Here is a 24,800-nt window from a genome sequence, read left to right on the forward strand (position 1 = left end):
CATTAGACTCTAAGCCACTGTAAAAAAAATCCAAGTCCTAAATAAATTCAGAGTCATACACAGTATTAGATGTTTAAACCACTGAGGAGCAAAGATCTTACAGAACATTTTACTGGTTCTCATATGTAAGGTAAACTTAAAGGAATTTCAGCAGCAACTCTTCTATGTCAACAGCTTTTAAAGACTGGTAACCTACTATCTCTACTTTTCCCACTGAACGTGTTCTATTATTTCCACCAGGTATGTCTAGAAAAGTCAGGAAGCTAAGAAGAAACCACCATCAACTCTTCTAACAAACAAGCTCTCCAGTCTGCACCCCATATCAATGAGATTACAACTTCAATGAAGTACGACTGAAACAGATGTAATACCCTTAGAAGTCATCAATCACCCTGCACTGGTTGGCTATTACAGCAATCACAGGTACCTGCTACCCTCTACTAAAATGGATGGCCAAATAATGACTCAGTCTGTACAGAGAGGAAGAGACCTAAGGACCAGATTAATGGTCTTGGTTTTGGCACCGCATAAATCATAGGATCATGGGAGATTACTAGGCTAATGGCTCTGAGGCCCTTAGAAGCCTAGCCAAGAGTTTATCCCCCAAAAAATACAACAATCAGCACCTGTCACCCCTGTCAATGAGGAACACAGGTGGAACCCATGGGACAAGTTTGTGGTTGCCCATCCACTCATCAAGGTTGCGCTTGAAGAGGGTCAGTGATGTACTTTGTTTGACGTGCATGGGGATTTTATTCCAGAGACAGGGCAGCCTCTGGGAGACGAACCTCTCTCTACAGCAGGTTTTTTAATGTCACATATTAGATTTAAGCCTTTCGATCGGGTACGATGCAACGAGTTAGACTTATGGATATGGAGCATCTCTAGTACAGCAGGGTCTGAGATTGCCTTGTAGGTGAGACACAGACTACCTCTGAGCAATCTCTACGATTCAGAGTATAGTGACAGTGATTTGAGCCTGTCCATATAGGGCAAGTGTTGGAGGCCATGGATTCTCTTTATGAGGTATTTCTGTGGCCTTTCCAGTTGGTGCAGGTGTTTGGAGTGGTACATACCAAACGGAGCGTTGTACTCTATTATTGGCCTAATAAGGGAGGAATAGAGAGAGAGATAAAAACCTCCTTTTTTCTGGATGCAATCCCTTCACTTATGAGATGAGCTAAGCAAAAGGCTTTTCTGACCACTGCCACTACATGATGAAAAAATGTGAGACTGTTGTCAACATCAACAAATTCTGTTAGCTTTTCGATGATGCCCGAGTGGGGGATTGTGTCAAAGGCTTTGGCCAAGTCAAGGTAAGCTGCTGGTACTGACTTTCCCTCATCCAGTGCCTTGGTGACAGTCTCAAAAAAGTCAACCAGGTTCAATAAGCAAAATCTACCCTTGATGAATCCGAACTGGGTGGGTCAAGTGCTTGGAGACTGCCTATGTCCTTGTTTATGAGGTCCATAATACTACGCTCCATGGCCTTACAGATCAGATTTGTCAAGCTAATGGGGCAATAGTTTCCAGGGTCAGTTGTGGCACCACCTTTGTGCAAAGGGATGACAATGGCAGTTCTCCTCTCTGCTGGAATGAAGCCTGTACTTAGGCTATGGTTGAATAGGGTGTTCAATGGCAAGGCGAGTTCTTGCTGGAGATGTTGCAGAATACAGCCTGGGATACTATCAGGTCCTATGGAAGCTGTGTTCTTTACCTCAGATAGGGCCTTTAACACTTGATCTAGGGAGAAGTGAGGTGCAAGGCAAGTATCAGGGATGTTGAATGGGCCTTTGGGGGGGGGGGGGCAGGGAGGTGAAGTTTGCGCTGAACCTACCTATCTGCTAGCAGTTTGGCTAAGTCAACAAGATCGGTGTAAGTGGCACTGTTAAGAACTAATTCGGAACAAACCTGGGCTTTGGCCATGGAGGTTTCTGACGTAACTGAAAAAGGCTTTGTGGTTAAGCCTTTGTTTTGGAGGCTAGTTTCTATTCATAATTGGCTTTGGATGTTTTCACTAGTGATCAAATTTGCTTGTTGAGGCTAAGGAGGGAGTTTTTCCAAATGGGAATTTGAGCCTTTTTACCCTTGGACAACAGTCTTCCTTTTGCTGTAAAGCCTTTTGATAGAGGATGTCCACCACATAGGTTTGTGTTTCCTTGAGGAGCAGGTTTTAGGTCTGTTGGGTATGGCTGAGTGCATGCAGTTGTACAGGTGCTTTATACTGCACTGGCATACTGTTCAGCATAGATGTCTACATCCTCTGTGGGGGGCAGTGGTGTGAAGCTACTGATACCCTCCCTTAGAAGGTTGTAGTCAGTTTTTGAGAAGTTTTTTAGCCTGGTTATGGCTGGGGGGGGGGGGGGGGGTTGGACGGGATAGACACCTCGAATGAGACAGACCGATGGTCTGATCTCACCAGGGAAGAACTTACTATGGGGGTGGTGCAGCAGTCACCCATGTTGGTGAGAACCAAGTCTAGAATGCTATCTCCCCTTGTGGGGGATGAGACAAGCTGGTCTAGTGCATTAGAATTGATGAAATCAAGAAATCATTGGGTGAGTGCATTGGAGTACGAATAGTTTACCCAGTTTCTAGTGGGGTAGTTGAAGTCCTCAAGGATCAGGGTGTTAGGTGTTGCCTTGATGGACTCAAGTAGGTCCAGGTAGGAGAAGTGGGTGTCCTGAGTCATGGAGGGGGGGGGGTCTATAGCTGGCTATAACCTGGGTGGGTGTCTTGTCAATGGAGAAGTTCTAGTGCATCATGCTGGCAAACCAGTCTGGAGGTGTGCTTGTCTTTAATGAAAATAGAAACTCCACCACCCTTAGTCTTCCCGACCTCATTTTGGGGTCGGAATGTGTGGAATGTGGTATAGCCTGTTAATGCAGGGGTGCTGGATGCAGCCTTGAACCAAGTACAGATGTCAACATCTTCCAGTGCTAGGAGAGCCTCCAGTGAGTGCATTTTCAAGTTAAGGCTCCTAGCGTTAAGCAGCATGACCTTCAATTTGCTTAAATGTAGCCTATTTTCAAATATACATAAATTCCTGAGAAGTTCACCTCACAGATCCCTCAACATAAGCAGCACATAGGTTCACAGTACTTACTAGGTTACTGATCTGTGAGGCTCTTAGGAAGCCTAGCTTTACAATCCCATGGCATTTTTTAGCCCTTGTACTTTGTCAACAAATAACCCAGAGACGAGCAGGAAAAAGTATATATTGGGACGTTTACTTGATGAGCCTAACTATGAGGGGGACATGGGTGCTAAACTGTGGTTGAATTTGGAGTTTCCATCCATATGTCCAAATTACATTTAGAGTAAGGGAAGCAACGAAAATGTTACTTTATTATAACAAATTCCACTGCAAGAGAAGTAAAGAAGACTGCAGTGCACAGCAAAATTATAGATACTACAAGACAGACCAATATCTTGAGAACTTTGACTTCTTACATTTCTCATAACTTGCCATGTACTGGCAGATAAAAATGTTTATTATACAAAGGTATTATCTGAAAAGAAATGTGTATGCCAACTATCTAGAGGGGAAAAGCAAAAAGTTTAACTTCTTTAAAAAAAAAAAAAAAAGACCAACGTTATTACAAACATCTCAAAGATCAAATGCCTTAAAAAATAATTTCAAGAACACATACTTTAGCAGACTGGGCTGACTCTCCAAGAGAAATCTTGATGAGTGGATGGGAGATCGTAAGTTTACCCCAGGGGTCACATCTGTGTCACTGCTAGACAGGGGCACAGTAAACTAATTCTATTATATAAGGGGACCTTCACTGTGTCACTACTAGACAGAGGCACAGTATTCTAGATTTTATCTGTACATTTGTGTACCATTTCATGGGGTGGCAAAAGCCAAATCACTATGGCTAGGCTTACAAATGCCCCAGGGCAGATAGCCTAGTACTATACTATGAAACTATGATTCTCCATATCTTTGAGTCACTGTAATGGATGCAAAAACACAAATAACCTTTCAATGATTTGTCTTGCAAATCTGAGTTTCTGAATTCTGTGTTTCTACAAAATCTCTTGTAACGAGAAGAAGAAAAGGTACAGATACTCAGGCGATATGCAAGTTCACGAAGAGAAAAAATAGATAACACTGAAAACAAGATTTGAAAAACTTAGTAGTAATGGGTTCAAATGAAAAAAAGGGCTGCAACATGGCAACTGTGAACAATGTTCTAAAATGGAGCAGAACACACTGAGGGGTGATGCAACATGGTATTAAAAATGGGAGCAATACAACTATGGCTTGTCTACAGTCACTTAACTGTTGCTCTTCCTTTTTTTTTTCCTTAACTGTTGACTTTTCTTGAAACAGGTCATGTTTCTGTGAAGGTTTCCATAATACCCTTTTCCTTTCCTTTGACTTGAGAATAAAGGTAATGTTGAGGTGCACAGAGAAAGACTGTTAACATATGCTAGCAAATTGACATTAGTCATGTAAAAAATCTGCAATGAATAATGCAGGTGCAATTCATACTTTGCTATGTTTTGCTATTTGAGCCATTAATGACGTAAAAACCTCCAAAGCATAAATACAGCTGCAATTCATAATTTGAGCCAACGGTTATGATAAAAAAAGCTCCAAAGAAATGTATACTTTGTCAGTTTTTGCTAGATAAAATTATTACTACTGCCTCTGTAAAACTCACCTGCTGTTACAGGAATCTCCATTTCAGGTTTCTCTTTGGGAACATGGGCAAAGAAATCAGAAGAACTGCTTTCAGAGGGTGAAGAATCCTCAGATATCTAACATACAGAAAGCAACACACAACAATTCAAGTGACGTGCCAACAGCTCATCATCCAAGCAAAATATAAGCAATGCAAAGTACTTAATTTGTTTACTTTGTGACTAGATTAATCCAGTTGGACAGCTCCATTTACAGTGGCAAACCAAAGAAAAATGCTCCAAAAAATACAGTCAGAGGTAGTAATTCCTGTAAAACATACAGGCTGACTAGGAAAAGTTAAAAATTAAGAGACAAGGTAATATGCTTACTAATCTTGAAGCACTGATAAGCATATACCAGCTCCATAATGAAATGTCAACAGTCATAACACTTGAGTGATGACATATCAAAAAAAAAAAAAAGACCAAAACTTTAGGACAACAGTGAATATCAAACGTCACTCTTCTCCTTAAACTTTTTTTTTTTTTTGCAAGGTGCAGGAAATGGAATATTCTGAGGAAAGACCATCTTAGATTTGGTAATACAAGTCTGTTTTTTTTTGGCCATTCAATCTCAGCATTTTGGAAATTGCTAAAGTGACATTTCAAATAGTTACTAGGTATACAATCTGGAAAACAAACAGCAAACACTACTGAGTGAATAAAATACAACTAAAGGGAACAATAATGCTTACTGTATTTCCTATGCACCTTACAAAGCTAAGGATGATGCACATTTAAATCAAAATAAAATAAAAATATTACAATGGAATATGTTTTAAATTTTCATGAAACTAACAGCATTTTAATACTATAAAAACTTACAGAAAGCACTGAATAACTAGACATAGAAGTAAAGAATTAAACCCTAGTGACAGTCAGCTCCAGGTAGGACGACTGGTCTGAAGATCCTTTTCAGCATCAAATCTATATTTTCTAAAGTTGTAAGAATAGGTGGCTTAAGAGACCTAACTATATTCTGAGTCTATAGCTTTCAGCTAAAAAGGTGATGACTTCCATAAAACATAAGGCTGGTAAACAAAGCCGAGGTATCCTGAGGATTCAAAATGAAGTTCAGGAGCTGTTAAACATTGTGCATCAGCTGAGTAATGGTGGTGATGGGGATGGTAAGGCACAGACATTTCTTTTAAATAATCAGGACCTAAGTTGTACAATGTTCAAAAAGTCAAAACAAAGGACTTTCTATATGGTGGTCTAAGTAGTCACATCTGTATATGGGCATGTTCCCTCCCTATCTAAACACCTTAAAAGAAACCTTGAGTTAATAACTAGAGTTTGAAGTTGTGGTCCGATGAAAGTCAATCAGGAACTGTGCAAGTTCCTTGATTTTATGGCAAAAACAAGAAGAAAGTGAAGCAAAAGGAGATTTTAGAGAGAGAGAGAATAGCTTTTCACAGTAGCTGTGTGGTTAAATCACTGAGACTGTTAACAGAAAGTGAGCATGGTGCAATATACTCCAAGTACCTTCTGCATTTGGTTCAACATCATGTTTGAGAGGATACTTACACAAATCCAGAAGGTGAACTCAAAGAGATTACTTTATGCTGAAGTCCCTTACCAAGCAGAAGAAGGTTTTGGCATGCTTTTCACATCACTCTAATTTTACCACAAAGTTGGAGATGTACAATGAACAGTTAACGTTAGGAGGGTCCAGTCTGGAAGTGAAAAGTGAGATTTAAATGTTAAAGCAAGTTGGTCTTGAAGACTAAGCCGACAGGAAAATTCTGTACATAGTCGGAGCACCTGAGAGAATGGAAGGACAGAAAAGTATGTCCAGTTTGTGCAGCAGCAACATTTGGCCAGATGGTCAGAACTCCCAGAATGTGAAGTGGGAGAAGAAACAGTTCATAAGCTTTACACCTCAATTTTAAATGGTGCATTGAGGAGCCCAAGACAACTGCTAATTGAGATTCATGACATCTGTGCTGAAAGCAGAGCTTCTTTCTGCTATTTAAGAGGAAAAAGAAAAAGGCAAAATACTTCTCCAATATTCAAAAATATCTCTCTGGCTAAGAGAAAAGAACCCACAGAGAGAATAGACCTACAACAGCACTGTTTGTACTGCTTCTAGATTCCTGTTTAAATATGATGATCTGAAGAAGGTTTCACATATGAATTGTGCTGATGCTTTGGTTCTGTCCTGGTCACATAAGCAAGCCCTGTTGAGGATATTAAAGGCCTAGCCAAAATGTTAGTATGAGGTCCTTGAATCAGGAGATGAGCACTGGTCAATGGCAGAGTGGATGATTATTTGGGTATGTACATGGCAAAACATTCTGGGGCCCATATTGGTTACTTTGGAGGTCAAGGCTATAAAGACAATGACATGGGGGAGGTGTTTTGAGAAGTATGGACACAGCAGGATTTTGGAAGCAGGTCCTTAAGGAGAACAACAATCATACAAAATATATTACATTTGCAAAATAGCAGAATGTAGTCTATGAATTAAGCCAACTCTGGAATATCTAAAGGAGATTTTACCAATAGGAATGACTGCAAATAAGAGTATACAAAAAGGCAAGAAGGATGCCTGAATTTACTGGAGAAAATTAGCAAAAGACCAAGGGATTGGGACCGAAATACTAGAGGGAAAGGTAGCAATGTGTGATAAGGATAAGCAGAAGTCTAGCCTGCAGGTTATAAACAGCCTTCCCTACCACAGCTAGTAGACAATACAGTACAGGCAAAATGAAAGGCATAGGAGGTACTAAGTGAAAGACTAATTCTGGTAAGATTTTAATTGAGTCTAGAACAGAAACTACTGTTGCAAAAGAGGTAATTAGCAGTGCATGCAAAATATTGCATGACAATGCTAGGAATCAGAGAAGGTAAAAAGACTGGAAAGGCAATATACAAAAGAAAAATTGGAGGATATTTGTACAGCTCCCAAGTTTTCAACAAAGTCCAGAAGTTTTAGGATTTTTGCTTGGAAGTGTTTGCATAGGTATTTTTACACCCCAAGAACACTTCAAATAATTTTTCTTCAGGGAGATAGAAAATGCTGGAGGTGTGTTAGAACAATGAAAGGTAACTGGGAACATCTTTTTGGGAATGTAATGTGTTGGCAGATAAAAAAAAATTCCCTGCAGAGTACTTTGGGGGGTAGCAAATCATAGAAAAATACTATGGTATCAACCCAAGGGACCTTTTTAAGCTTAGCGAAGTGTCCCAATAAAGTTTGATAGTTTTTGATTCCCAAAGGTTTTGCAGAGGTATATGTACTTGGGCATGGGTGATTGAACTTATATAAGCTTCCTCTCACTAATACAGATATAGGTGCCAGACCAGGGGTATATTTACAGATCCACTGATCCAAGTTTCACTTGAATAAGTGCAAGGGTGAATTTTGCTACACATGGATGGGAAGCCTGTTCCAGAGAAGGGGGAGCCTCTGAGACATGTACCTGTCCCTCCAGCATTTCATATTTATGTTGCAAGCAAGGCTTAGGCCACTGGATTGGAGGTTCCTAATGTTACTTGCTTTACAGATGTACAATTGGTCCATTAGGAATGGATCGGATGATGCTTTGTAGGCAAGGCATAGGACATCTCTCAGCAGCCTGTAGGAAACTGAATACAAGGACAAGCATTTGAGGTGGTCTGCACAGGTCTTATTTTCCACACCATGTATTTCCTTTTCTGAGAAGCCTGAGGATGGTCCACTTGTTGCATATGCCTGGCCAATAATGAAGGGGATGCCGTTCTCTATGATTGGTCTTATGAGAGGAAAACACATCAGACTAATGACATGTCTGTATCTAGATGCCATACCCCTGCTTATAAATTGTGCAACATAGAATGCTTTCCTCACTACAGTAGACACAAAATAGTCAAATGGAAAAACACTGTCTACATGAGTTCCCAAATCCATGACTACAAATTCATCTCTTAGAGGTGCATTACACCCTCATGCAGTAGTTTGCTGGAGTGGCCATGTAACTGAAACATACTATGGTGTACTTTTTGGCATCAAGCTAGTAGCATGTGCCAGGCCTTCTTGGAGGATATTTGTGTCCTGGGGATTCAATGACTACCCCCAATTTGCGATCATCTGCAAACTTGGTCAGCCAGAAGCCCTTGACATTAGCTTTGACCTCAGAGAAGTAGATGCCACACAGGAGCAGTCTTAGCACTGAGCCCTGCTGCACCCCACTAGTTAACCATCCTTTCTGTCAAGAAAGACTTCACTATTCTAACTTCTTGGGTCCTGCCTGCAAACCAGCTGGCTATCCAGCAAGTGATGTAGGGGTGTATACCTAGTTTAGAGAGCTTTTCTACAATGTCTGAGTGGGCTACTGTGTCAAATTTGAGGCAGGCAGTATGCCCCATAATGCCCTCATCCATTGTTTTAGTGACCTTATAGAAGTCGTCCACCAGGCTGAGTAGGCACGACATGCACTTGAAAGACCCAAACTGATTTTGTTTCCATGTTTGTAGGTTACCAATATTATTTAGAATATCCATGATAATTCTCTTCAAAGGGTCCATGTATGGTCTGTCCTTATAAAGTGAGATAACCGTTGCAGTCCCCCATTTGTTTAGCATGAAGCCTATTTGCAGTCTGTGATTACACAATGTTTTGTAGGAGGCTTGATGGTCCAAGTTTCATACTATTAAGGAGACATCCTGGGATACTACCAGGACCTACTGATGTAGAGTTCTTGGCCCTGGGGAGTGATTTAAGCACTTGCTGTGTAGTGAGAAGTGAGTAATGGAAGCAGATATTTCCTGAAGTGTGTCTTCCTTGAGGGGATAAAGTTGGAACTAAATTGGTCAGCTAGGAGGTTTGCCACATCTTCTAGTTCCATACAGGTGGCACCATTTATAATTAATGTGGTACACTTCTGTATATTGCCTTTGAGGTTACAAACACAGCTAAAGAAAGCTTTGTGATGATCCTTGGCCCGGGAGGGTAATTTTAACTCTAATTTGTCTTTGGTAGACTTGATTAGCCCCCCCATGTTGCTCGTTTAGGTTAATGAGAGATTTTTTTGCCCTGCTGAGCATTGCATCTCCTAATTTTTTAATTTCTTCCTTTTGCTATACAACCTATTGATGGTGGGATTTCACTACAGTGGTTTGTTGTTTTTTTTTGAGTTGTTCCAATGGTTACTCCAGATATGCACAGCTGTCTCTATGCCACTGTCAATACAATTATGTAAGGTTTCTGTGAACAATTCTGCATAAGCAGATGTGTTCTCAGGGTCTGCAGGGGACTTGAAATTTTGCAAAGGTGTTACTTAATAGTGGGAAGTGTGCCCTAGAATATTTCCTAAAAGTTTCATGGTTAGCCGGTGCACCTGGGTTTACCTTAACTTCAAAGGAGACATCTTTATGGTCTCATCTGACTAGCGAGAGCATTAAACATTCTGCCATGCTTGTGTAGACCAGTTCAAGGATTTCTGCACCCCTACAGGGCATACAGACTAACGGGTTGAAGGTGTTTGTGTTTACAAAGTCCAGGAATCTTTGGGCTGCATGTTAGGGGTCATGTAGGATTCACAGTTTATAATTGGATAGTCAAAGTCACCCATGAGTATGGTGTTAGGCTTGAATGGAGAGCGTCTCCAGTACATTTAAATATGTATTATGCTTTTCATGAGTCATACAGTGGGATGCATAGCCTCGCAAGGATATAGCATCGGGCTTTGTCTGAGGAAATTTAGACATGTGGAAGTTCAAACATGTACTGATGAACTACTTCTATCTTTTGTCCCTTCCTGTGCAGTAGATGGTCTAAATGTGAGAAAGGTATTGCAGCCCTACACTGCTGGTGGGTGCTCCACAGCTTTAAACCATGTCTCAGTAACTGCACAGACACCTACATGCTCCAAGATGAGGAGAGCTTGCAGGGAAAGGAGTTTCATATTTAGACTCCTGGCATTGACAAGTAACACCTTCAGATTTTCCTGGGCTAGTTTAGCTATATCAAGTAGGTTTATCAGGTTGGCAATGCTTAAAAAGGGCAGTATGAAGGTGCATAAGGTTTTAGCCAATATTCAAAATGCCTGAGGGGACAGTTGCAGACCATCCCCCAGCAAAGCAGCATGTTCTGTTTACTATACCCTCTCAGTCTGACAAATATTGTAGCCCCTTCGAATGACACCATCTAAGTTAATTGTTAAATCAATTATTTTCTGTTTACAATGCCTGATCATACTTGGAAAAGGTAGAAGGCTGCTCAATGCTATCTTCATACCAGCCTGGAACACACACTCCAAGAGCTTCATCATCTCTCTCTCTTGTACTCTAGAGAAGTACAGCTAAGGTCATTTACACCCATACGGAATGAGTCATAATGGTACTTGTGTATCAACGGCCTAAATGTATGCATGATCTAAAGGGTAACCCCTGACATACAGTTAACTGCGACTCTCTCTCCTTACATAGCCTGGTGAGTGGGACATTTGTGTGTCTCACAATGGAGTCTTTTATGACTAAAACATTGGGTTGTATGGTTCATAGGTTGGTACTAGGCTATTGGCCCTAGGGCCTATACAAGCCTAGCCAAAACAATTCCCTGGCTATTTCTTCCCACAATATTTACTTCCCTGGACCCCTGTCTAGCAGGGAGACTGACGTGATCCCTAGGGTGAATTTCCAATCTCCCATCCAATCATCAAGGTTCCTTTTGAACAGGGCCAAAGAGGCACTCTGCTTGACCTGTATGGGCAGTCTGTTCCAGAGTCTGGGGAGTCTCTGGGTCAGTAACCTATCCCTCCAGCATGTTTTGTTCATTGTGATGACAAGGTTTAGATCCCTGGAGCATGTGTCTCTGAGGGATTGGGACTTCTTTAAGTGTAGCATGTCCAACAGCTCTGGGTTTGACATGTCCTTGTATGTTAAGCAGAGATTGCCTCTGAGTAGACGATATGCGACAGAGTATAGCTGGAGTTTTTTTTAGATGGTCAGCATAGGACATCTGCTTTAGGCCTGTGATTCTTTTAGTGAGGTATTTCTGCAGCCTTTCCAGTTGTTGCAGATGTCTTGAGAGGTACATACCAAATGGGGCGTTGTATTCTATAATGGGTCTAATGAGGGGTGAGTACAGTGGGACAATAATCTCCTTTTTTCTGGGTGAAAAGCCCTTAGTGATGAGGTGTGCCACAAAGAAGGATTTCCTAACTGTTCTAGCGATGTGGTTATCAAAGGTGAGACCGCTGTCCACCTGTGTCCCTAAGTCTCTTATCACACTTTTGGTGTTTAGTGTACTGCCACCTATGTGGTAATTCACGAGTACATGTCTTTTCCCAAAGGGGATAACTATACATTTCTTGGCACTGAGCTTGAGCCCATGGCTCTGGCACCAAGAATCTGTTTCTGTAAGGCCCTTTTGTAGAATATCCACATCATTTGGGGATTCAATAATGGCTCCAGTTTGAAGTCATCTGCGAACTTTGTTAGCAAGAGTCCCTTAGTGTTGGCCTGTACTTCAAAGACATAGATGCCAAACAAGAGCGGTCCCAGGACTGAACCCTGAGGTACTCCACTTGTCTGGAGCTAGATTTGGAGTCGGCTACTTTTACAGTGTGAGTTCTGTCAGTAAGCCAGTTGGCAACCCATTGAGTGACATAGGGATTAATGCCCAGCTTAGTACGTTTATCTATGATTCCATAGTGGAGGATGGTATCGAAGGCCTTGGCGAGGTCCAGATAGATTGTGTGGACCGCCTTACCCTCGTCCACAGCTCTGGAGACTGATTAGAAGAAGTCAAATCGGGTTCAGGAGACAAGATCAGCCCTTCACGAACCCAAACTGGGTGGGGTCCAGTATTTGAAGTTTGCCAATGTCTTTGTTTATAAGTTCCATGGCCTAGCAGATCAGGCTCGTCAGACTGGTGGTGTGTCTTATGGGCTTGGAAGCTGAGACACTGTGGGATGTGCCCATATGTGTTGTGTTGGGTGTTGATTTTGTGGAATGCTCTTGAAGTTTCCAAAGATACCTTTTGTTTGTGAAATGTTTGGGAGGTCACTGTGGTTTAGGAAAATTACATTTAAGAGACTCAGTAGCATATGTGGGTCTACGTGTCTGGCCCATTCTGTTTGAGGTGGGTGTAATGCGTATCTTACTGACATAATTTGTTGTTATAAGTGCTTGTATGTGAGAGTCTTGTCTACACTGACATTATGTAACTACATCTCCAACATACCATATCAATCTGTTTAAAGAATTAAGTGGTTGTTAGCAAACATGTGACAGTTGCTACATTGCCTCAGGACTCCAATCTCCATCAGTTTTGCTAGCAGAGAGAGAAGAGAAGTGCATGTCCATGATGATGGATCCCTATTTTGTGTTCTACAAGGGAATGGTACAAAAGGGGTTTACAGCTGGCTAGCTTGGTTGCTGTAAAAGTATCGACTTCAATTAGGACTATCTAAAACAAAACTCATAGGGAAAGGGGTTCTCATTGCTCACACTAGTTGCTCTTTGCACAACTAAACACTGGAAATTTCATGGGTAGTTTTATATAGAACATTTACATTCTGCATGTCTGCGTATATAAAAGTCAATGCTAACCACCACTGCACGATGACTAGCATTGTGAAAGCACACCAAATGTAATGAGGCAGTGAAAACTGGCTAAACAAAGCAAATAGCCCTCTGACCACTCAAGTGGCCTCCCTTAATGTCTTACTGTACAAATTCACAGATCAGACAGACCAGGCCATCTTCCATTGCCATTAGAAAACTACCCCCTAGCCATCGTAATGTAAAACTGCATTACAGTTATTCCAAAGAGAATTCAAACATTGCAATCAAACAAACTATCTGGAAACGCACTCTTAAAATTACTACAATGGTGAAAAACCAGCAGCAAGGCAAGTGAAAATCAACAGCACTTTACAATGACAATGGGAAGAAAAATACAACACATAAATACAAAATACAGCAGCAGTACTCTTAAATAGCTAATAAAAGTGCAATAAGTCAATGTAAAGTACTTATCTGTACTAGTATGGCACTGGATACAAGCCAAGTGATTGTGACCTTTGTGGAGTTGTGTACAACTAAGGAAAAAAGAAGTTATGTACTCACCATAACGTTCTATGTGAATTGTTCATCTCGCCTTCATTCTTACAGATGAGTTTGGAGCCGAAGTCAGCCTACTACAAAGTTTGAGGTTTACAGGCAGCTCAAGGCCAAGTCCTTATCACATGATGCATCTAGTTACCTCAGATCTTGTTTGCTGCGTATAAATAATACCATTTGCCATTCTTATCACTCTTTAGAAGAAAACGCATAGAAAGATTGAGCAACCAGGATAAAACTGGTATCTCGGTCCTCGAAAAAACCTTGGCGGGGGTAGGAGGGTGGGAAGCAAGAATGAAGGCAAGATGAACAACTCACATGGAACGTTACGGTGAGTACACAACTTCTTCATGTGAAGTTGTTCTATCTCACCGTTCATTCTTACAGATGGGCTGCGACCCAAGCACCATCTTTCACGGGTTGGGCTTACGGGAATATGTTTTTCATGACAGTAGGCCCAAATGAGGCCCTGTCCCTGGAGCCCTTGTCAACTTTGTAATGAGTGATAAAGGTATGAGGTCTTGACCAAGAGGCTGCTGCACAAATGCTGTCTATAGGAAGCCTAGCAGAAAAGGCAGAAGATGTGGACATTGCTCTGGTAGAATGAGCCTTAATTTTGTGTTGTAAGAGCATATTAGCAGCTGAAATAGTAAATATGATACAATCAGATAACCATTTAGACAGTGTTGTTTTTGCCACGGGCATACCTTTTCTGGAATCTGAAAAGGAAACTAAAAGCTGTTCTGATTTTCTGAACTCTTTTGTGCTATCCAAGTAAAATCTGAGCTGTCTATGAACATCAAGCTTGTGCAGCATATACTCTTTTGTTGTTGGTGTGTTTAGGAAAGAACACACTGGCAAATCTATCTGGTTAAGGTTAGTCTCAGTACAAACTCTGGGTAAAAATTAAGGATTTGTTCGCAGGGACACACTAAGTGTGGAAAATCAAATGAGGAGGCTTTATGGACAAGGCCTGAAGTTCTGACACTCTACGGGCAGAAGTAATGGCTACTAAAAAGATAGTCTTCCATGACAAATATTTCAAATCGCAGGAGGAAGCTGGTTCGGAAGGTAGGAGAATAATGTGTGAAAGCATTAAATTTAGATTCCATGGAGTATACGGGGATTTCACAGGTGGTCTGAGATGAAAAGTCCCTTTGAAAAAGGCTTTGGATAGTTTGTGTGACATTATGTTTAATCCATCAAAGCCGAGGTGAAAATATAGAAAGCAGCAAGCTGAACCCGAACTGTTGCTGCTGCAGCTCCTTTATTGAAAAGCATAGTCAAGAACTCTATATATGGAGGCAATAGGGGCTTGGTAAGGATCAATGTTATTTTGAGAAGCCAATATAGAAAATCTTTTCCATTTGCTAAGATACAGCTTCCTAGTAGAGGACTTATGAGGAGATATCAGTATCTGCTGCATTTCATATGAGAGGTTATGGAACCTGGCTATGTTGGGAATTGGAGCAGCCAAGCTATCAATTTCAGGGACTGACGAGAGGGATGAAGAGCCCGCAACGAATGCGTCAAAAGATTTGGAACTGGGTCCAGAATCCAAGGGCCTTCCAACTGATAGAGTCGAAGGAATGGGAACCAAATCTGATGAGGCCAATGAGGAGCCATTAGAATGATGGTCCTTCCCAGGGCTTTTGCTTTCTGCAATACTTTGGTTATCAAGGGAATTGGTGGGAATGCATAGAGGAGACCCGGAGGCCAATCGTGTATGAGTGCATCCCTTGGGACTTCTCCCTGGGGGGGATGATCAGAGCAAAGTAGCTTCTGCATTTCGTGTTCATGTGGTTGGCATAAAGGTCACAGCAAGGCTGGCCCCACCTGTGGAAAATCCTCTCCGCTATCTCTTTCTTGAGGGACCACTCATGAGGTAACAAAATTGCCCTGCTCAGTTTGTCTGCTATCACGTTGGATTTCCCCGGGATGTGCGTTGCTAACAGAAAGCGCTGGGTGGATGCAGCCCACTGCCATATTCTTAGGGCCTCGCCACAAAGGGGATAGGACCTGGTTTCTCCTTGCCTGTTCAAGTACCAGACCACCGATATGTTGCCCGTCTGAATCACAATTGTTCTCAGAGGAAGAGAGTCCTGAAAGTACTGCAATGCCATAAGTACCGCTCTCCTCTCCAGGACATTGATATGCAGAGGTGTCTCCTGTTCAGTCCATGTGCCTTGGGCTGCTCTTCCCTGAAAATGCACCCCCCACCCTATCAGGGAAGCGTCTGTGGTCACTGTGGCTGCTGGTGGGGGTAGGACAATAGGACGTCCTATCATTACATGAAGAGAGGTCAACCACCACTGAAGATCCTTTTTGCATGTGTTTGTGATCATTATAAGATGAGACACTAGGAGCTCTTTGTAAGACTATTGAGTGAATAACAGCCATTGCAGAATCCGCATGTGCATGCGACCCAACAGTATCACTAGTATTGCAGCTGCCATCATGCCTAACAATTTTAGCACTTCTGATGCTGGAGCCTTGTCTTTGGATATGATATTGTGGACCTGTTGATGAAGTAGTAACACTCTTTCTGCTGGAAGTCACAAAGTGGTGGTGGTTTCCAATTCTGCTCCGATAAAAACAATATGTAGCAATGGCGACAAGGCAGATTTTTCTGAAATTATTGTAATGCCCAGCTGACTGCAGAGAGTAAGAGTGGTGTCCCTGGCTTGTAGTAGCTGATGCCTGGTGGCAGCGGTGAGGAGCCAATCGTCTAAGTATGGAAACACCTGGAATCCTAAATGCCTCAAGTGACCACTGCCATACATTTGGTGAACACTTTGGGGGCTGTAGTGAGACCAAAGGGAAGAGCTCAAAACTGGTAATGTTTGGCTCCCAGCCAGAAGTGCAGATGATTCCTGGATGGTCTGGCCATTTTTATATGGTAGTATGCATCCTGTAGATCTATCGAGCACATCAAATTGTCTTTCCCTAAAAAGGGAAGAACCTGACCATCCGGAACTTCTCTTTCTTGACGGATCTGTTTAGTCTTCTAAGGTCCAAAACAGGTCTCCAGTCCCCTGTCTTTTTTGGAACTAAAAAGAATCTTGAGTAAGTTCCGGATACCATCTAGTCTGCTGGGACTGGTTGGATGACTCTTTTTCTTAGCAATGTTTGGACCTCTACTGTTGCTTGTTCCCTGTAACTGGGTGGAACATCTGGGATTTTTGTTGTCAATGGAGGGGGAGTGGCGAAAGGAATGAAATATCCTCTGGAAACTATACTTTCTACCCAGTTGTCATTTGTTATTTTGAGCCAGGCATCTGGATACAAAGATAAGTGACCCCTGACTGCCTCCAGAGTAGGACAGTCGGGCCTCCTTTCAGGAGCACTGATAGGGCTTCCCAAAGAATTGGTCTCTGTCGCCCTGGTTTTGCGGACCCCCTCTGCGAGGGTGGCATCTTCCATTATTGCCCCCTCCCTCTGCCTCTAGAGGGGGGGGGGGTCACCACGTGTGTCCTGAAAGGCTCCTTGGGCTTTTCGGAACCACATCTTCCCTCCCCTTTGACCCCTTGGGGTAGGGTCTGGTAGGGGTGGAAAAACAGACTCAAACAGCTGACAGAGTCTTTCCTTCCTGCTCATACCTGGTCAAAGTTTCCTTAACTTTGGGCCCAAAAAGGGATGAGACATCAAAAGGGGTGTTGACAAAGGATGACTTAAAGGGCTCTGCGAAGGAGCACAAGCGCATCCAGGAATGTCTCCTAAGAGCAATTCCTGTACCCATTGCCCTACCCGTTCCATCAGCTGCATATGAAATGAGATGCATGGATGAGTTCACTATGGAATTGAGGGTAGCAAGCTGGGAGGCGATTTTGTCTAAAGCTCCTGCAGCTACTGTACCCTGAAGAATATCTCCAAGCTCTTTTGGGAGATCTCTTTGCAGTCTCATAAAATTAGTGAGATAATTCAGTGAATGCAAGGCAAAAGTCGCTGAACTAAAAGTGCACTTCCCGTATCTATCCATGATCCTAGAATCTCTGTTAGGAGCATGGCTAGAAGAAGAAGTTTTCGACATCCCCTTTTTGGTGGCTGCCGCCACCACCATGGCATCAACTGGCACTCCCTTGGTAATAAAAGACTTCCTGTGGGGCAGAAATAAATTTGTTAGACATCCTAGGGACAGGCTCCATGGTGTCTTTTCTTAGATGTGAAAGAGGATTTGAGAGATTTGTAAGCAGGGGCCTGAAAAATACTGGAAACTCCCTAAATTAATTTTCCTCTCTCAGAGTTGTTTGCGCCAAATAAAACCTCCCTATCCAAAGTTGAATTTAAAATTTCAAACTATCTCAGAAAACTCTTGGTTACATATATGTGCATACCTTCTCAAAACAGTGGCAGAAGCTGAAGCCCTAGATACAGTATCTGCACAATCATACACACCCATTAAGGCATATTTAGATACTTGGGAAATCCTGGAAAAAAACAGAATTCAGACAGGCACTACCACCTTCAGGGGAAAAGTGGTAGATAGATTTCTCAAACTATTTATACAAAAAGGCACAAACTTCAACATGCGAGTCTGACAGTTAAGAATTCTATAAGCCAAAGTGGTAGAAGAAAAAATTCTCTTAAAAAATTTGTTGATAATCTTCCCCTCCTTGTCCACATGGGAAGGGTTGGATGATACAAGAAGCCTGTCCCCTGCTAGCGAAGATGTAGAGGTTGCTGCAGGTCAGACCTAAGTTTAGAAAACAAGTGCTTGTAAGTTTAAGAAAATTTGTAAAGCCTATTTACTTTGGGGGGGGGACTGAAAGTTGTAAATCAGAGTTGCTACAGGCAGCTTTTTATACATCCTATATGGGCTGCACTAAAGCAGGTATAGGTACAGAATGAGGCACTATCCACTTATATCATATAATCTCCTCATTTCAGGAGGAACATTCATTTGTTCCCATAAAAATACCTAATTTATCCTAGCAATGATCTGAGGAAAAACAAATTACTCCAAAGTAGGTTGCGAGGAAGAGGTTTCCTCATTAGAATTACAGTTTGGGGTTTGAGAATCTGCAGGAGATGAAGCCCTGTCCCTTTCTATGTCAGAATCATGTGAATATTTTTCTCAGGAGTACTTTTAATGACCTGATTTACAAGGACTGTATTCTGTATACCAGGATTGACTGTAACAATTTATTGGTGAAGGTAAAAGAAAATATCTTTTTCTTATAGATTGCTTGTCTTCGGATGAGCAATGTTTAAAATGTTTTTTCTTCACAGGTATCATTAATTACCAACTAGGGAAAAAATATCTGCCTCATCAAGAGATCTCCTCCCTCCAGCCACAGCCAGCAGCATCCCTCAATAAGTCCCCATAAAGACTGTTTCTCCCATGCCTGGGACAGACACTGAAACAGCTGAACAGGACATAGCTGTCCGTCACAGTGTATGGTGGCTGAAAGGACTACACCAGAGGAAAAGTACAGTTTTGTACCTACCATAAATGTAGATGTTCGAGGTACCCATTGCTGCAGTCCTTACTATTGGGTGTAGTCCGCTGTCCAGTCGGCCCGAATACCAGAGTATATGGCTGACGTCGGTCAGGGCGCATTAGACTGACGTCAGTACGTCAGGGTACTAATGCGCATGACCGACGTCATATCCTCAGTCTTTTCTTGCCCCAGATGTCAGAAGACCCTAAAAAGACAAGGCCCAAAATACCTGCACCAAAAATATGTACAATATATACAAGAATATATACAAAAATATCAGCATGTAACCTCACCTACACAACCACCCCTAAACACAGAGGGAAAGGAGGGAGGGTAAATTGGACTGCAGCAATGGGTACCTCGAACATCTACATTTATGGTAGGTACAAAACTGTACTATGTTCTTCGTTCCCCATTGCTGCAGTCCTTACTATTGGGTAGAATCCCAAAGCAGAGGTAAGGAGGCTGGCAAATCATAAAGAAGCAGGAGCTGACAACATGCCTTGCAAAACAGCTGTGGCAAAACCAGCCCTAGACTTAGAGTAGATAGGAAGGTGATAATGCTTAGAGAAAGTATGCACTGAACTCCAAGTAGCTGCTTCCAAAATATCCTTAGTTGCCACCCCTTAGAAATGCTGTTGAAGTGGCAGTAGCCCTAGTGGAATGAGGCCTAATCCCAGCTGGAATCTCCTTGCCATGATGGGAATAACAAAATGCAATGCAAAAGCCAATCCACCTAGAAATAGTTTGTTTTGACACAGGCTTGCCCTCGAACTCAAAGCAAAAGAAACAAACAACTGCTGAGACTGCCTAAAATCCTTAGTCCTGCTTAAATAATAACGCAATTGCCTGTGTACATCTAAAGTGTGCAAAATCTTTTCCCCTTTATTTTGGGGGTCTGCATAAAAAGTAGGCAAATGAATAGTTTGGTTTAAAGCCACACTAGAAACCACCTTAGGCATAAAGGAAGGATTAGTGCGTAATGATACCCTATCCTTATGGAAAATCAAAAGGGCTCTACTGCCATAAGGGCCTGCAACTCAGACACCCTTCTTGCAGAAGTAATAGCCAACAGAAAAGCAGTCTTCCATGACAAGTATTTCAATTCAGCAGTAGCCGCAGGCTCAAAAGGTTGTAGAGTAAGTTTTTCCAACACAAAATTGAGATCCCAAGCAGGAGTAGGAGCTCTACGTCGGGGTCTTATATTCTTTGCCCCTCTAAGAAACTGCTTGAACAAAGGATGCGAAAACAATGGTGGGTCACAATCATAGTGAGCTGAAATTGCTGCAGCATGAATCTTAATGGAAGAGAAGGACAAACCTTTGTCCAATAACTCAGTAAGATATTGAAGAGCCACACTCAAATTAGGCTCAGAAAGCTCCAAATTCTTTGCTGTACTCCAAAATAAAAATCTCTTCCATTTTTCTGCGTACACTTTCCTTGTACTAGGTCTTCTAGCTTCCATAATCACATTTAAAACTTGTTGAGGAAGTTGAGACCTGCTGTGTTTCAACACAGAATATGCCAGGCTGTTAGATGAAGAGAGTGAAGCTTGACATTGAGCAGATGACCGTCCTTCTGAGATAACAGATGAGGAATCAGAGGTAAAGGCCATGGAGGCTTCTTTACCAGACTCCGTAGTAGTGGATACCAGTGTTGCCGAGGCCAATCTGGAGCTATCAAAATCATCCTTGGCCTGTCTTGTCTGACCTTTAATAGTACCTTTGGAAGAAGAGGCAGAGGTGGAAAGGCATACACATGAAGGTTTTTCCAACTGAAAGACAGAGCATCCACTTTCCAAGCTGTGTGATGAAACCCCTTTGTGCAATACTTTGGCAGCTGATGGTTTAGTGGAGAAGCGAACAGATCTATGTCTGGAGTTCCCCATGACACTGTCAATTTCTGAAATACATGAAGATCCAGTTTCCACTCGTGGGGATCCATGATTTGTCTGCTTAACACATCTGCTAAGGAGTTCTGTGCTCCGGCAGAAACCTTGCCTGAAGAGTTAGTTGCAAGCTTAGCGCAGTCTCCCATAAAATCATTGCTTGCCTGCATAGAGGATAAGAATGTGTTCCCCCTTGCTTGTTGATGTACCACATGACAGTTGTGTTGTCTGTTAGAATCAACACCTGCCCTGGAAGAATTAACTCCTTGAAAGCCATTAATGCAAACTGGACTGCTAACATCTCCTTCATGTTGATATGTAGATGCTGTAGTCTGGCAGGCCACTTGTCTTGTATCCACTTTCCATTTAGATGAGCTCCCCAAGCAATGTCCGAGGCATCTGTCGTTAAAATCTGACTCGCCTCTGGCCGGGTCACAGAGAGTCCCTTGTTTAGGTGACATTCCTGAGCCCACCACAAAAATTCTTTTGAAGGCAAGGTATTATTTGAATGACAGTATCCAAATCCTGGTAGTGCTGTGTCCATACATTTTGAGATACCATTGTAGCTTCCTCATATGCAGTTTGGCATTGGGAAGCACCAGAATACAAGATGCCATGAACCCTAATGCTTGAAGGACTGTCCTTGCAGTCAGCACGGACTGATGAGATAGTTGATGGAAGTAAAGTGATAGACTCTTTTGTTTGTCCGGGGTTAAAAAGGCCATCTGGGCTGCTGTATTCAGTCTCACACCCAGAAAGCACATGTCTTGAGAGGGTACTAGACTGGACTTTATTTCGTTCACAGAATACCCTAGGCATCTTAGCACTGCTATAACATATTCCAGATGCTGTAGAAGGTCTTCCTTTTCTTGAGCCAGAATCAGGCAGTCGTCCAAGTAAGGATAGATTTGAATTCCTTGCAGCCTGAAGTAAGCTATCACTGGAGCCAGAACCTTTGTGAATACTCTGGGCGCAGTAGATAAGCCAAAGGGCAATGCAGAGAACTGATAATGAGAATTTCCAGCTCGAAACCGCAGATACTTCCTGCAACTTAGCCTTATAGGCACATGAAGGTAAGCTTCCTTGAGATCTAAAGTTACCATCCAGTGATCTTTGCCCAGCAGAGGTAAAAGCTGTTGTAACGTCAACATCTTGAACTTGGGAATGTCCAGATAAGTGTTGAGGAGAGATAAATCCAAAATTGGTCTCCACGTGTTCCCCTTCTTTGGTACTAGGAACAGGCGAGAATAAAATCCTAGGCCCCTTTCTGGTATAGGAACTGGCTGAATGGCCCCCATCTGGAGTAACTGAGAAATTTGCTTGTGAGCCTCTTTTCTTTGTGGAGGAGGAACGTCTGGCATGCCTTTGAAAGGAGGCATTGTATGGAAATAAAACCTGTAACCGTGGTGAATGATATCCAACACCCATCTGTCTTGAGTAATTAAATCCCAATTTTCTTTGAAAAGAGACAGTCTTCCTCCCAAAGGAGCTACCAGACGAGAATCTACTGGCAGCTGAAAGGGCAGGTCATTGGGTCTGTTTACGAAAGGACTGACCCCTGCCCTCACCAGAAGTCTGAGCAGGTGAACTCCCTGTTCTAGGCCTAAAAGAACCTTGAGCTCTGCCCCTACCACGTCTAGACCTACCCCTAGACTGGGAATCATAAGCAGGATATGTCCACCCCTTAGCAGGCCAATTTCTACTAAACTTGGTGGCTGCACCTGCAAAACATCTTTAACAGTTTGCATAGACTTAGCTTTGTCCTCCATTTTCTTTAAAACTGCTTCCACAGGCGAACCAAACAACACATCAGACTGTAAAGGAGCATCCAAAATCCTTGTCTTAACATGCTCAGCTAAATTCTGATCCCTCAACCAGGCATGCCTGCGAAGAACAGAACTAGTGGCAGCCACCCTCGAGGAGGCCTGTACAGCATCAAAACCACATTGCAAAGAATGCTTACCCACTTGTTCAGACACATGAACCAAATCCAGCAACTCTTTACACTCAATACCTTCCGCCAAAGCATCCACCTTAGATTTCAATTGTGAAAGGAGATAATTTTGATATTTTAGCATGTGAAACTGACAATCCAACGCTCTCATGGCTAGAGTGGAAGAAGTATACACTTTCTTTCCCCACCTATCCAAAGCCCTTGCCTCTTTATCAGTGGGAACAGGATTTTTAACCACAGAGGCCTTAACACCTTTAGGCCCCTGAGAAACAGTTTCTGGGTCGCCCTAGGACTTTTAAACAAATACTTATGAGCTTCAGGCACCCTATAGTACCTATCGGGTTTAACAGGAGCAGGAGGCAAAGAGTCAGGGTTCAGGGAAGCCTCTGCAAGAACATCTTCCACCACATTCAACACAGGAGGTATAGCTAAGGGCCTATGCTGGGGTAAAAACAAGAATTCCCTAAGCCTTTTCCTGGAATCAGAGTAATCCTGGCCTTCCCATTTAAAGTGCTCCCTCATGGAATGTAGAGTCTCTGAAAATGAGAAATCCTCAGGAGGAGAAGCTGTAGGAGTGGAATCATCCACATCAGAATCAGAATAAGGAGGATACTCCTGCAAATCTTCCACAGAAGACTCAGAAGCCTCTGAACACTGTTCAAAAGTATCAAACTCCGGTTCCACCCTGGGCCTCTTATCAGGAGGGGGCATAGAACCTCTAATCATAGTAATCAAATCTTCTGCCATTTTAAGCATATGTTTCTTAGGTACAGAACCCGAAATGCTAGGAGAAGCCCCCACTGAAGCTGAACTTGGCCTACCTCTCAAAGAAGTTTTGGCAACAGAAGGAGAGGCTCTAACTACCTTGGGAAGAGAGGGAAGAACAGTTACCTGAGAAGCCCCCTCAGCCTGGCCTACCTCCTGAGAAGGCACATCCTGTAACAGTAAAGTCTCTGCCTGAGACTCCAAAGAAACTCCTGGCAAAACCTCTGGCTCCACTGAGCCTTCTAAAGAACCGACGTCCGGGACTGCTGGTTCATCAACCCTAGGCTTCGCTGTTCTGTCCTTGCGCTTCTTGACGAAGCGGGCGTCGGAGCACCCGGCGGCATTTTATAATTACAACGCTTCCCAAACACTAACCTGGCACAGTCTAACCGTCTCTTAATAGTGCGTTTGTTAAACCTAGCACAAGAGCGGCATCCAACAACGTCGTGCTCAGGCCCTAAACAAGGTATACACAAGGTATGGTAATCCCTATGAGGTATCTGTTTCCCACAAGAAATACAGTTATTCACTTTTCTGACATCCGGTTAAATACTGAGGCAAGAAAAACCAAAATGTTCCAACGGGTACTTAGCCAACTCTGATTCGGTCTGAAACTCCGGTTTCGGAAATATTTCAGAACGCCAACCTGCACTCGCAAAACTGCTTCTGCATCGGACCATGCGGCAAAAAAGACTGAGGATATGACGTCGGTCATGCGCATTAGTACCCTGACGTACTGACATCAGTCTAATGCGCCCTGACCGACGTCAGCCATATACTCTGGTATTCGGGCCGACTGGACAGCGGACTACACCCAATAGTAAGGACTGCAGCAATGGGGAACGAAGAACATCTGGAAATGTAAATGACTGATACAAGGAATGACTGCTGGCCACTACAGAGTCACCCACCATCAGCTGAGGTGAAGAATTAGTCTGTGAAGTTGGCAATGGCTTTTTGGTAAGTTTTTTTTTTTTTTTCTAGGAATGATGGAAGTCAGACCAGC

The 24,800-nt window shown here is 42.7% G+C and overlaps 1 protein-coding gene across 1 annotated transcript in view; it reads right to left on the bottom strand.

Moving 5' to 3' along the window:
* The window catches only part of SEC31B (SEC31 homolog B, COPII coat complex component), a 1,631,704-nt gene that overhangs the window by 555,036 nt on the left and 1,051,868 nt on the right, over nucleotides 1-24,800 (bottom strand). Inside the window, exon 17 of the mRNA XM_044055612.1 lies at nucleotides 4,677-4,773. Within this exon, the coding sequence (XP_043911547.1) occupies nucleotides 4,677-4,773 (97 nt within the window). The remainder of the gene's footprint in view (nucleotides 1-4,676; nucleotides 4,774-24,800) is intronic.

This window comes from Protopterus annectens, chromosome 14.part0 (genome assembly GCF_019279795.1).
Source record: "Protopterus annectens isolate FY-2018-M chromosome 14.part0, PAN1.0, whole genome shotgun sequence".
NCBI lineage: Eukaryota > Metazoa > Chordata > Ceratodontiformes > Protopteridae > Protopterus > Protopterus annectens.